The 13,662-nt window shown below is 43.9% G+C and overlaps 1 protein-coding gene across 3 annotated transcripts in view; it reads left to right on the top strand.

Moving 5' to 3' along the window:
- Positions 1–1,477: 1,477 nt before the first annotated feature.
- Positions 1,478–13,662, top strand: part of agmo (alkylglycerol monooxygenase) — a 55,118-nt gene continuing 42,933 nt past the window's right edge. For 2 of the 3 annotated variants that reach the window (XM_061820017.1, XM_061820016.1), the window contains exon 1: positions 1,478–1,714. In XM_061820017.1, coding sequence (XP_061676001.1) covers positions 1,595–1,714 — 120 coding nt within the window. In that variant the 5' untranslated portion in view covers positions 1,478–1,594. The remainder of the gene's footprint in view (positions 1,715–13,662) is intronic. The other variant, XM_061820018.1, reaches the window with a different exon arrangement.

Genomic DNA, 13,662 nt, shown 5'->3' on the forward strand with positions numbered 1-13,662 from the left:
ATAACGCTAACGCGGCGGCCTGCGTAATTTGTCACCAGTCTGTATATTTTATATTTTTTTTTGGAGGGACTTTAAATCGCCAAGCAAACGACAGATCGGTGACGATCGGCGATGTGTAAATAAATAAGCTGAATTCTCAAACGTTTGTATCCGCGGTCGTCGACCTGTGCCGTAATAAACGCTGACCGGCTAGAGTTGTGTCTTATTTTGGTGTGGACGATCCGATTTCATCGCACATAAGCACCAAAGCAAATCAAATACCACCCTGAGAATGAAAATAAAAATAGCGTGAAATTGTATTAAACTCTGAAAAATGAGTGGGTTTTTTTTCATCTCGTTCAACCGCTGTTCTCACAGCGTCTGATAGTTGGGAGAAACTTGCTATTTTTCACAATTTTTGAGCCTCATTTTATTAGCATGCAATTTAAAAAATATATATTTTACCCATTTCAATTTTGGACCCTTGTTAATAACACTCATGAACACAAATTTGTGTTATTTTTCACTTTCCCGGGACTTAAACCAATGTATTATTGAACTGGATTAAATGCGGTGTACTGGATTAAAAGAAAAAGTAAGATGCTGCACAGTATGAATATTTAATATTTTATATTCTCGCATAGTGGTACTTGTCCCACACTATGCTAGGTCACACACATGCAGATAAGGTTTAAAAAAAAAAAAGTATACAAGATATTTACATGAATATTTTATTCCGTGGCATGGTGGTGCAATTACAGAGCGTTGGCCTCACAGTTCTGAGGACCAGGGTTCAATCCCGGGCCCGTCTGTGTGGATTTTGCATGTTCTCCCTGTGCCTGCGTGGTTTTTGTCCGGGCACTCCGGTTTCCTCCCACATCCCAAAAACATGCAACATTAATTGGACACTCTAAATTGCCCCGAGGTGTCTCCATGTGCCCTGCGATTGGCTGGCGACCAGTTCAGGGTGTACCCCGGCTCCTGCCCGTTGACAGCTGGGATTGGCTCTAGCACTCCCCGCGACCCTCGTAAGGATAAGCAGCTCAGAAAATGGATGGATGCACCTTTTTATTTTAATCCATTGGTTACATTCAATTAACCTACATACTACATTGTACACACAATGTTAACTATATGCAAAATTTGATATTTATTGCATTGTTAAATTTTATACAAGACAAATGAATAAATACGTTTTACATCTAAAGGAATGCAACCAAGGTTCTGTTCTTGATAATTTAATGTGAGACATCATCCAAATGGAGTGATATGAAAAATATAATCGAGGCAAGTTATGTAACAAGAACCGGAAAACATACGGTGATGTGCAGTAAATAAAACTTTGGTCCCTAAAACTTTCTTCGCCCTCACGTGAGGTCTCGCGAGAGCTTCCGGCCAGCGATGGCGCCGATCCCAAAATGTTGAACGTAAAGATGATTATCATATTCATGAGGCGGCGTGTGACTCTTACCCAGCTGACCTACTTCGCCGCCCAAGGAGCTGATAAATAAACAGAGCGCGGCAACGTGCCGCGGTTAAAGAGCGAAAGGCTCGTCTTTCCGTCTTCTCCTCCTCCTCCTCCTTGCGGTTGTTGTTACCTGGGCAGGTGGCGATCATGGCGGACGGAGAGCTTCTCGGGCCGCTACCGCGCAGGCTCCGGGCCATGCTGTACTTGCTCACGCCGAACGAGTCGACCTTCGAGCGGCTGGAAGACGTCCCCGCGTACGTCCATCAGGTGGGTCCCCTCTTCACTGGAAACGCCATCTAATTATGAAAGAGAAAAAACAGACGAATTAATAATTGACTTACGTCCACACGCTTATGAGTTTTCAAGGCAAATGTTCTGCCTAGACGAACACAACAAATGACTTTGGGTTATCATGTGTATGTAATTTTTTTAAAATATTTGAATATTGATGTTCTTTATACAAAACAACAACGGAAACTAGCAAAACCTGAGAAATAGCTTCATTTTTTCAATTGTTGTCATTTTAATGTTACTATTTATTTCATAAATGTGTTCTTTATACACCGTATGTACATTTCAACATTTATTTTGCATCATATTCAAATAACAGCAGGTTTTCCTCATTCATAATACTTCCATCCAACCAACAATTTTCTTTGCCACTTATCCTCATGAGGGTCACGGCGAATGCTGGCGCCTATCCCAACTGTCAACAGGCCGGAGGCGGGGTACACCCTGAACTGGTTGCCAGCCAATCGCAAGGCACATAGAGACAAACAGCCGCACTAATAATCACACCTACGGGCAATTTAGAGTGTCCAATTAATGTTGCATGTTTTTGGGATGTGCGAGGAAACCGGAGTGCCCACCCGGAGAAAATCCACGCAATCACGTGGAGTACGTGGAAACTCCACGCAGGCGGGGCTGGGGATCGAACCCAGGTCCTCAGAACTGTGAGGCTTTACCAGCTGACCGTGCCGCCTATTTGTAATACTTTTGTTATTAATATTGAAAGCCACCGAAACGACCCAAAGACTTTATTGCCAGCCAATCACAGGGCACATAGAGACAAAGAAACTCCAGCACCCTTGTGAGGATACGCGGCCCAGGTAACGGATGACAAGTTGTTTGTAAATTCATCCACCAAAAATAATAATGACCACCAAAATAACGCAAAACTTGAATCAAATGTGGAAGCAAAGGATGAAAAAAACCGACTTTCCGTCCGCCGCTCAATCGGAAAATAAAATGAGACATTTTTGGCGCACGGGTTTCCAAAGTCGGCAGTGCGTCACACGGCCGAGACAACGGCTGTAATTTTGCACGCCGGGGACGCCAAAGAAGCTGCGTCCTTCTTCCCATCGCGGCGCGGTTGGCCAGAGACTTCCCGCGGCACCCGTTTGAAGCGCGACCGTCTTTTCCGTCCTTTGTCTCCGGCGTCCTGACCGTGCGTTGAATTATAGATGACATACAATACAGCGTACGACCGCAAAGTGACGCACGATGACGTTTTCCCAGCATCTTTTGGAATGATGTCTCTCCGACACGCAGCCGTACCTTGACATGAGACTTCAATTTGTTCCGCGACCAAGCTTGTAAATCAATTTCCTTGCATTAAAATCCATTTTCCCCATTGTAATGAATTGAGAAGCCGTGAAGCCGTTCCAGCTCTCCAATCCCAACCCCCCGTCCCAAAAACGCCCACCCTTCCCTCAGTTTTCTATCTTTTTTTTTAAAGCAGAATATTGTATAAAGATGTATAAGATATATATGAATTCAATAAATTGTAAAGAAATGAAACAGGTTTTATATATTTGGATGTTGAGACAAGCAAAACTCACGGCAACAACTGTAATATGCCTTTCACCCATTCGTGGGCAGCGTCCCATTTTTGGGACGAGATTATAAATTAGTAAAGTTATCATATAACTTAACCATAAACGAAAAAGAAGTGTTATTTCCTTGATTGTGCCCCGTTCGGAGACTTTTATCTGAATAAGGCAAAAAAATTGCCATCCCGCCCGCGAATGGGTTAAGGGCCCGAGTGAGCGTAGTCAAGGGCTTAGCTAGTTACTCTTCGTGAGAGCGTCTGGGCGTGAGCTGTGGTCGACAGCAGCTTTTCTATTCGTGTGTTTGGCTGTTTGCCTTGTTTGATAAACAGATGAAAATATTGATGACTGGCTTTTATTTTTTCACTTTATATGAAAAGCAACGTATAATATCTGAAGCTTGCTTGTCACGGGGCGATCAACAACAACAAAAGGACCCAAACAAAAAGTCCCAGGTACTAGTGCGAAAACCTGAACAGAAAGTCAGCCACCTTTGGTTTAAAGGTGCTGTTTTGACAAATTTGTACTTTGATGAACTCCGACTACAAAATTCATCCAAATAAACCTAAATCAGGAGCTGGATGGCAAATGGACCTTTCCGACCTGTCAATCACTCGTACAAAAATAGCCAATCAGACAGCCGCATTGTTTTACCCCCTGGCTTGACACGCCACTCTCGCCGTATTGTCCCACAAGCAATGCCGGTTGTCAGTAGCATGCGCTTGGAAAAGTTAATGTCACGGAGAAAATGGTCCTCAGACGGCCTGAGTTTTATGGACCAGTACGATTCCACTATTTTATCCTGTCGGATTTCAATGTGAAGTTCGTGAGGCGTCGAGCTTTTTTTTTTTTTTGCTTCGATCGCCAACGTTTTGCTGTAGCTCTGACATTGCGTCCTGCCAGGTCCTCAGATGCGCTTGGGGAACGTGCAATTCTGATGAAAGATATCCTGCTAGGTTACAAGGGGCCCGGTTGATTCATTTTCCAAGGCCTAAAACACAGTTGACAAAGTGTCTGTGATGGATTAAGGCTAGCTCTAGTTGAGACCTCTCTGTAGAACTCTCTTGGACAAGTCTGACGCATTTGGCAAAAAATATACCGAAATATTATCTGGAATACGCGATAGAGAATCGACTTCAAACGTGTTCTGTTCAGTCGCCAATTTGGAAGATTTGGGTATAGTTAGCTAAGGGGGCGGAGCTTAAGGTCACCATGGGAAAGGTCCATTGCAAAATGTTTATGGCATTTCGCTGTTCAATGTGGGCGGAGAATTCTCGGAAAGTTAGAAGAAAGACCAAAGTTTCAGCGATCTACCCTGAACTGGGTGGGGGCGTGTCTATCATGACAGGACGTACGAAAAATTCTCGAGGACCCGTGCCCAAAATTTCACAGCAAGTCAGCCATTTTGGCGTGAAGCAGTCGTTTTCTGGGAATTTCACAACTGTGTACTTTGCTGGTCTGCTCCATAGAAAGATACATGCGCAACAGTAAATTGCAAAGTTTTATTTTTTTTTTGCCTACATGAACAAATGTGTATTATGATTACGATTGTTTTAGGCAGAGGTATCAAACTCATTTTTGTCACGGGCCACATTTTACTTGCGGTTTCCCTCAAAGGGCCATTATGGCTGGGAAATGCTTAAAATCTTCAACCGCCTCATCATATTTACATGTAAAATTTATGAATTAGTTTTGGGTAATAGGTTTTTCTAACTATTGTTTGGTAACGGAAAAATGCTTGTAATTTCTCAACATTATTATTTATGATAGGACAATTTGAAATTTTGGTACAGATTTGAACAAAAAAAAATCATGGAAGTTGATACACATGATTTGCCTCCGCGGGCCACATAGAATCATGCGGCGGGCCGGATCTGGCCCCTGGTCCTTGAGTTTGACACCTGTGGTCTAAGGATTCTCGAAAAAAAACAAAAAAAAACCTGTACACCAGTTCAATGAGAGGAAATATATCATATCTATCATAACAGGAATCAAAAAAGCCTCAATGAGCCATATTAAAAATTGAACAGGAAATCGTCCATTTTGGTGAAATGCAGCCATTTTGGGCAAAAGCCTGGGCTGGTACTTTGCCGTAGTCCTGTTGAGAAATTCTCCCAAATGAGACCCAATCGGTAGCAAGTATACTAGCCAGATGGGCGGGAAAAAAAAACAAATAAAAAAACAACGGCAAATTTTAATCATAATTTCGAGGATTGGCCTGAAAAGTTTTGTAATTGACAATTCATCACTTTTGTTTTTCTTTTTCCAACAACAAAAAAAAAAAGTTGCCCCAAGCTTTCGTCTACCTCAGTTCATCTTTGCAATCGGACGCGCCCGCCACGTGATGCCCCACTTTCGGGCTACGGTACCACAGAAAGGAAGCTTCTCTCAGTGTGAAAAGCGATTGTCGTTGCAGTTATGGGTCATAATTCACATGCTGTGGGGGAGAAACAGTCAACGCTTTGTCGACAAGGGCCCAACAATGAGGACAATATGGAGAACGCTTTAGGCAAAATGCACCACGAGTGAAGCACAAGAGCTCCTAATTTAGGATACATAAACAGACAAAACAAAGAAATTGTTACAAGGGAAATATGAAGATAAACAAAAGAGTACCACAAATATTCTAAGTTAATTGAGGTTTTACTTACCCTGGGAAGTTCGTCTACTTTCTTTCAGCTGGAAAGTGTTGGCCTCACAGTTCTCAGATCCCGGGTTCGATCCCGGACCTGCCTCTGTGGAGTTCCCATGTTCTCCCCGTGCCTATGTGGGTTTTCTCCAGGCACTTCGGTTTCCTCCCACATTCCAAAATCGTTAATTGGACGCTCGAAATTGCCCCTAGGTGTGATTGTGAGTGGGACTGTTGTCTGTCTCTATGTGCCCTGCAATACCTGGCAACCAGTTTAAGGCGTACGTCGCCTCCTGCCCGCTGACACATGAGATAGGCTCCAGCACTCCTCGTGACCCTTGTGAGGATAAGCGGCAAAGAAAATGGTTGGATGGATATATATGTGTTTGTGTGTGTTTATTTATATATAGATATGTGTGTGTGTGTGTGTGTGTGTGTATATATATATCTCCCCCCCAGTTAAAAATGTGACATCATTGTGCTTTTTTTTTTGTTTTTATTGGGAAATGAAATCTTCACCCTTATGATTGGCTAAAATACTCAAGTGTGCGATATAGCATGTAATATTTTATAGATTATGTCAATAATATTTTACTTTTTTTAATTTAATAGATTGAAATATTTATTCAGTATATATTTTCCAAATGTATTCATTTTGGTGTATTTAATTAGTTCGGTGTTATTAACTGGATTTCAGATTAAAAAAAAATTTATATTTAAAAAATATTTTTTTAAACGTCATAGCTACAGGTGATGGCGCCACCTGTTGCTTTGTCAAGCACACAACAGCCTGTGCCAATCCTTTTTCATGCAGATTTGTATTGATAATTTTTTTTTTTTTTCTTTATCCTGAAGTCAAAGGGAGATTTTTTTTTATGAAGTTACTTTTCAAAATCCTTTTGTGCAAAGTGTCCTCAAATAAGTCCAGGTGTCATTTGACACCGTGTGAAGAAAAATTATTTCATTGTGCCATTTGAATGTCGGATTCGCGAGCTGTCATTAAACTAATTTGTTGGGCGTGTGAGAACAATTAATAACTCAAGAGCACTTTGTGTATCTTTAATTCATCGGGACAAAACACGAAAAGCGCTCTCCCTTCGGCGAGAGTGGAACACTTTGAATTTACACTCTCTCTGCCGTAGTGAAAGTGGGGATAAAAGTGTCTTGTCAGCCGCTATGTTTTATGTCAAGCGTGACCTCGGCGAGACGTATGAATCGAGGGAAACGCGCCCACATCTGGTCGGCAAATGTTCCACGCGAGGAACCAAATTATACCCGGCCCAAAAAGCTGCACGTAAAGTGCAAACAGTGTCAAATAGACTCGGCCGTGGAAAGCCCTTTGAGCATTTATTGCGTATTTTTGATAAACAGACGAGTCAGCGCACTAGTAGATTTCTATTCTATTATTATTCCACTACTAGTGCCACTTTTGGCCTGCAGAGAACGGTGTGCTTGTTTATATTTATTTGGCATGGCACGTTTGCACTATTTGTCTTATTTAATCCCGCTTCAATGACATCCATTTTCTTTGCCGCTTATCCTCACGAGGGTCACCACTCTCAATGGGCAGGAGGTGGGGCACACCCTGAACTGGTTGCCAGCCAATCGCAGGGCACGTGGAGACAAACAGCTGCACTCACAATCACACCGAGGGGCAATTTAGAGTGTCCAATTAACGTTGCATGTTTTTGGGAAGTGGGAGGAAACCAGAGTGCACGGAGAAAACCCACACAGGCACGGGGAGAACATGAAACTCCACACAAGCGGGGCCGGGATCGAACCCGGGTCCTCAGAACTGATGAGGCCAACACTTTACCAGCTCAGTCACCGTGCCGCCCTTCAATAAGATATTAGTTATTTTTGCATGTTGATGAATGCAGCCCTATGGGGGCACAAACCAGTGCGATCTGTAGGCCGGTCCCAAGCCCGGATAAATGCAGAGGGTTGCGTCAGGAAGGGCATCCGGCGTAAAAACTGTGCCAAACAAATATGAACGTTCATCTAAAGAATCCCATACCGGATCGGTCGTGGCCCGGGTTAACAACGCCCGCCCCCGGCACTGCTAACCTGCAGGGCGTCGGTGGAAATTCAGCTACTGTGGGTCGAAGACAAAGAAGAGGAGGAAACCGGATCCATCGTCAGAAGAAAAAGAGGAATGCACAGAGCCTACAACTGAGTGTAGGGACTTTGAATGACTATGACAGGAAAAACTCAGGAGTTGGTTGACATGATGATTAGGAGAAAGGTTGATATTCTGTGCATCCAAGAGAGCAGGTGGAAAGGAGGTAAGGCTAGAAGTTTAGGAGCAGGGTTTAAATTATCCTACCATGGAGTAGGGGTTATTTTAAAGGAAGAGCTGGCTAAGAATGTCTTGGAGGTGAAAAGAGTATCAGATCGAGTGATGAGACTAAAATTTGAAATTGAGGGTGTTATGTATGATGTGGTTAGCGGCTATGCCCCACAGGTAGGATGTGACCTAGAGTTGAAAGAGAAATTCTGGAAGGAACTAGATGAAGTAGTTCTGAGCATCCCAGACAGCGAGAGAGTTGTGATTGGTGCAGATTGTAATGGACATATTGGTAAAGGAAACAGGGGCGATGAAGAAGTGATGGATAAGTACGGCATCCAGGAAAGGAACTTTGGGGGACAGATGGTGGGGGACTTTGCAAAAAGGATGGAGATGGCTGTAGTGAACACTTATTTCCAGATGAGGGAGGAACATATAGTGACCTACAAGAGCGGAGGTAGAAGCACGGAGGTGGATTATATTTTGTGCAGACGATGTAATCTGAAGGAGGTTACTGACTGTAAAGTAGTGGTAGGGGAGAGTGTAGCTCGACAGCATAGGATGGTAGTGTGTAGGATGACTCTGGTGGTGGGTAGGAAGATTAAGAAGACAAAGGTAGAGCAGAGAACCATGTGGTGGAAGCTGAAAAAGGAAGAATGTTGTGCGGCCTTCCGGAAAGAGGTAAGACAGGCTCTCGATGGAAAGCAGAAGCTCCCGGAAGACTGGACGACGACAGCCAGTGATCAGAGAGACAGGCAGGAGAGTACTTGGTGTGTCATCTGGTAGGAAAGGGGAGAAGGAGACTTGGTGGTGGAACCCCAAAATACAAGGAGTTATACAAGGAAAGAGATTAGCGAAGAAGAAGTGGGATACTGAGAGGACTGAGGAGAAGCGAAAGGAGTACATCGAGATGCGACGTAGGGCAAAGGTAGAGGTGGCAAAGGTTAAACAAGAGGCATATGAAGACATGTACACCAGGTCGGACACGAAAGAAGGAGAAAAGGATCTCTACAGGTTGGCCAGACAGAGGGATAGAGATGGGAAGGATGTGCAGCAGGTAAGGGTGATTAAGGATAGAGATGGAAATGTGTTGACTGGTGCCGGTAGTGTGCTAAATAGATGGAAAGAATACTTTGAGAAGTTGATGAATGAAGAAAATGAGCGAGAAGGAAGAGTTGAAGAGGCAAGTGTGAAGGACCAGAAAGTGGAAATGATTACTAAGGGGGAAGTCAGAAAGGCACTAAAAAGGATGAAAAATGGAAAGGCAGTTGGTCCTGATGACCTACCGGTAGAGGTATGGAAGCAATTTGGAGAGATGGCTGTGGAGTTTTTGACCAACGTATTCAACAGAATACTAGCGGGCGAAAAGATGCCTGAAGAATGGAGGAAAAGTATTCCAGTTACCATTTTTAAGAACAAAGGGGATGTTCAGTGCTGTGGGAACTATAGAGGAATAAAGTTGATGAGCCACACAATGAAGTTATGGGAAAGAGTAGTGGAAGCTAGACTCAGGACAGAAATAAGTATCTGCGAGCAACAGTATGGTTTCATGCCTAGAAAGAGTACCACAGATGCATTGTTTGCCTTGAGGATGCTCGTGGAAAAGTACAGAGAAGGTCAGAAGGAGCTACATTGTGTCTTTGTGGATCTAGAGAAAGCCTATGACAGAGTACCAAGAGAGGAACTGTGGTACTGCATGCGTAAGTCTGGTGCGGCAGAGAAGTACGTTAAAATAGGACAGGACATGTATGATGGCAGCAGAACAATGGTGAGGTGTGCCTTAGGTGTGACAGAGGAATTTAAGGTGGAGGTGGGACTGCATCAGGGATCAGCTCTGAGCCCCTTCCTGTTTGCTGTAGTCATGGATAGGCTGGCAGATGAGGTTAGACTGGATTCCCCTTGGACCATGATGTTCGCAGATGATATTGTGATCTGCAGTGAAAGCAGGGAGCCTGCAGAGGAACAATTAGAAAGATGGAGACATGCACTGGAAAGGAGAGGAATGAAGATTAGCCGAAGTAAAACAGAATATCTGTGTGTGAATGTGAAAAGTGGAGGGGGAAGAGTGAGGCTACAGGGAGAAGAGATAGCGAGGGTGGACGACTTCAAATACTTGGGGTCAACAATACAGAGCAATGGAGAGTGTGGTCAGGAAGTGAAGAAACGGGTCCAAGCAGGTTGGAACAGCTGGCGAAAGGTGTCTGGTGTGTTATGTGACGGAAGAGTCTCTGCTAGGATGAAGGGCAAAGTCTATAAAACAGCGGTGAGGCCGGCCATGATGTACGGATTAGAGACGGTGGCACTGAAGAAACAGGAACCAGAACCGGAGGTGGCAGAAATGAAGATGCTGAGGTTCTCGCTCGGAGTGACCAGGTCGGATAGGATTAGAAATGAGCTCATTAGAGGGACAGCCAAAGTTGGATGTTTTGGAGACAAGATTCGAGAGAGCAGACTTCGATGGTTTGGACATGTTCAGAGGCGGAGGAGTGAGTATATTGGTAGAAGGATGCTGAGGATGGAGCTCCCAGGCAAAAGAGCGAGAGGAAGACCAAAGAGAAGGTTTATGGATGTGGTGAGAGAGGAAGACATGAGGGCAGTTGGGGTTACAGAGGAAGATCCAGGAGATAGGCTAAGATGGCAAAAGATGACACGCTGTGGCGACCCCTAACGGGACAAGCCGAAAGGAAAAGAAGAAGATGACATTGTTCTGTAATTTGTGTGATGGGTACGATTAAGATCCATCCATACATTTTCTTTGCCGCTTATCCTCACGAGGGTCGCGGGGAGTGCTGGAGCCTATCCCAGCTGTCAACGGACAGGAGGTGGGGTACACCCTAAACTGGTTGCCAGCCAATTGCAGGGCAGGTACTCCGAAGATTTTTTTGTTACATTTTTTATTCTGAATAAGTGATATTCCTGCCACTGGCCAGCTGCTTAAAGTAACTAAAAAGTTACTTTTTTTCCAACTTAGTTGCTTAAGTAATCAGTCACTAAGTTACTTTTTCCAATGTAACTGGCAAGACTGTCTATTTGTGCTATGCTATTTGTGCCACTAGTGAAACAGCGGGGGCTTGAGTCAAAATAAATCTGAATATGCAGAACATCGGGTCAAAAATGATTTCAAATATCAAATAAGTGGGGTATGGAAGTAACAGCGGTGGCACGGTGGCGCAGCTGGAAAGCGTCACCCTCACAGTTCTGAGGTCCCGGGTTTGATCTTGGATCCGCCTATGTGGAGTTTGCATGTTTTCCTCGTGCCTGCTTGGATTTTCTCCGGGCACTCCGGTTTCCTCTCACACCCGAAAAAAAGCATTAATGTGAGACTCTAAATTGCCCCGAGGTGTGATTGTGGGTGCATCTGTTTGTCTCCATGTGCCCTGCGATTGGCTGGCGACCAGTTCAGGGTGTACCCCGCCTCCTGTCTGTTGACAGCTGCGATAGGCTGCGGCACTCCCGGCGACCCTTGTGAGGATAAGCGGCAAAAAAATGGCTGGAAATAAGTGGGGTACGGATCGTTTCCAAAACAGAATCCACAATTACTGTGGGTGGGATTGTGAATCCCCAACCTCGAATGTGCGGGAGTCTACTGCACGGACTTTTGTCCCTCGTTGCTTCCTGTATTGGCTGACGTCCGAGTTAATGTATTGATTTGTTTTCGAATTTGTATTTGAAATAATCCAAAATCTGAGATGTACCTGAAGATAACAAAAACTCCCTCGTTCAGGTTGCCACAGCAAATATGAATCTGTTGCCTCCGCTGGATAAAGAAAGGGTTTGGTCTATAAAGAAAATCAAATTAAGATGAAGATAAAAAAATTCTAGATTAACTGGAAGTCTTGAAATCGCAGCGTTTTCTTCATCCCCACTAGTGAATGCGTCTCATTCACCGCCAGCCCTCCGTGTTAACATGGATATTTGAATTCGTCAGCCGTCATTGGCAGCGGATGAGATTTATTGAATTTATCCTGAACTAATAAATTGCGATGGAAACGCAAACCACATGGGCCACTGGAACCTTTTGCTCAAAGTCGCTCGGTTGGTTGGTGGAAAAGCCGCTCATCGCACTCGGATGATGAACAATACTCTCAAATTACATATATCAAGTGAGTCCAGCCAATGGTACAGATTTGGACTGTTTTTTTTTTAGCTAAAGGTTTAGCTATGAAACCATTTTTAGAAAAATCAAAGTACTACTACAGCTAAATGGAACTTGCACACCAAACAAAATAGACCTGTAAGTACTTGACAATCCCAGTGAGGGGCGTGGCCAGGCCAAACCACTCGTACAATAATAGCCAATCAGATCGTCGCGTTGTCTTAACCCCTGGCTTGAACCGCCCCTCTCACCGTATTGTACCACAAGCAATGCCGGTTGTCAGTAGCGTGCGCTTGGAAAAGTTAATGTTACGAAGAAAATGGTCTTCAGATGGCCTAAGTTTTATGGACCAGTACCATTCCGCTATTTTATCCTGTCGGATTTCAATGTGAAGTTTGTGAGGCATCGAGCTTTTTTGCATCGATCGCCAATGTTTCCCTGTAACTCTGACGTTGCGTGTCGCTCAGTCCAAAATCTTAATTCCATGTACACATGCTTGCGTGAAATAGTTGAGACCTCTCTGTCGAACTCTCTTGGACAGGTCTGACACATTTGGCAAAAAAATACCCCAATATTATCCGGAATACGCGATAGAGAATTCAAACGTTATGTTCAGTCGCCATTTTGAAAGCTTGTGGGACATGGCTAAGGGGGCGGAGCTTAAGACCTCCATCGGAATTGACTGGGCATTTAGGTTTGGAATTTGTCTCTGGCATTTGCATCGACTGCGTGTTGGATTCTCTACTATCCTGCGTAAGTCTAGGTTAGCGCTATCCTTAGTCACAGCATTTCTATGTCCACATCTTGTCAAGTTTCTTAGTTTGTCTCAAAGTCATCGGACCTCGTTTCATGTTTTTTGGACCTTGCTTCTGGCCTCGCGTTTTCACACCTCTACCTTGTTTTGGACTGCCTTTAGGTATCGACCTATTTCTGGACTAAAGCCACTTTGAATATTATGCTGTTGCCTTGAACTCCTGCATTTGGATCCGCCCCCGTGTCACTGGTTCACAACACCTGGAAAATAGTGCACCAAGATTAGCCATTTATATATATATATATATTACTCAACAATGGAACTTGAAAACCAAATGGAACTTCACCATAAAACTAAAAACCGGCGCTGAACGGTTGCATCATACGGCTTTCCATTCAGATATCCAAGTGGTCCAAAAGTGGTAATCAGCTGTCACTTTTCTCAACATTTTTACGGAAATCCCACACTTACTTTTTAATGAACACATTATAAGTAACAAGTAATTACACATGCATAACTTACCTATTCCACTCAAAAGTGAACTCTCTTACCAAACTGAGCAGCACTTGGAAATAGGCTCCAAATTTTTTGTCCATCAGTTTGTGTACCCCGCGGCTGCC

This window comes from Syngnathoides biaculeatus, chromosome 5 (assembly GCF_019802595.1).
Source record: "Syngnathoides biaculeatus isolate LvHL_M chromosome 5, ASM1980259v1, whole genome shotgun sequence".
In the NCBI taxonomy this organism is placed as follows: domain Eukaryota; kingdom Metazoa; phylum Chordata; class Actinopteri; order Syngnathiformes; family Syngnathidae; genus Syngnathoides; species Syngnathoides biaculeatus.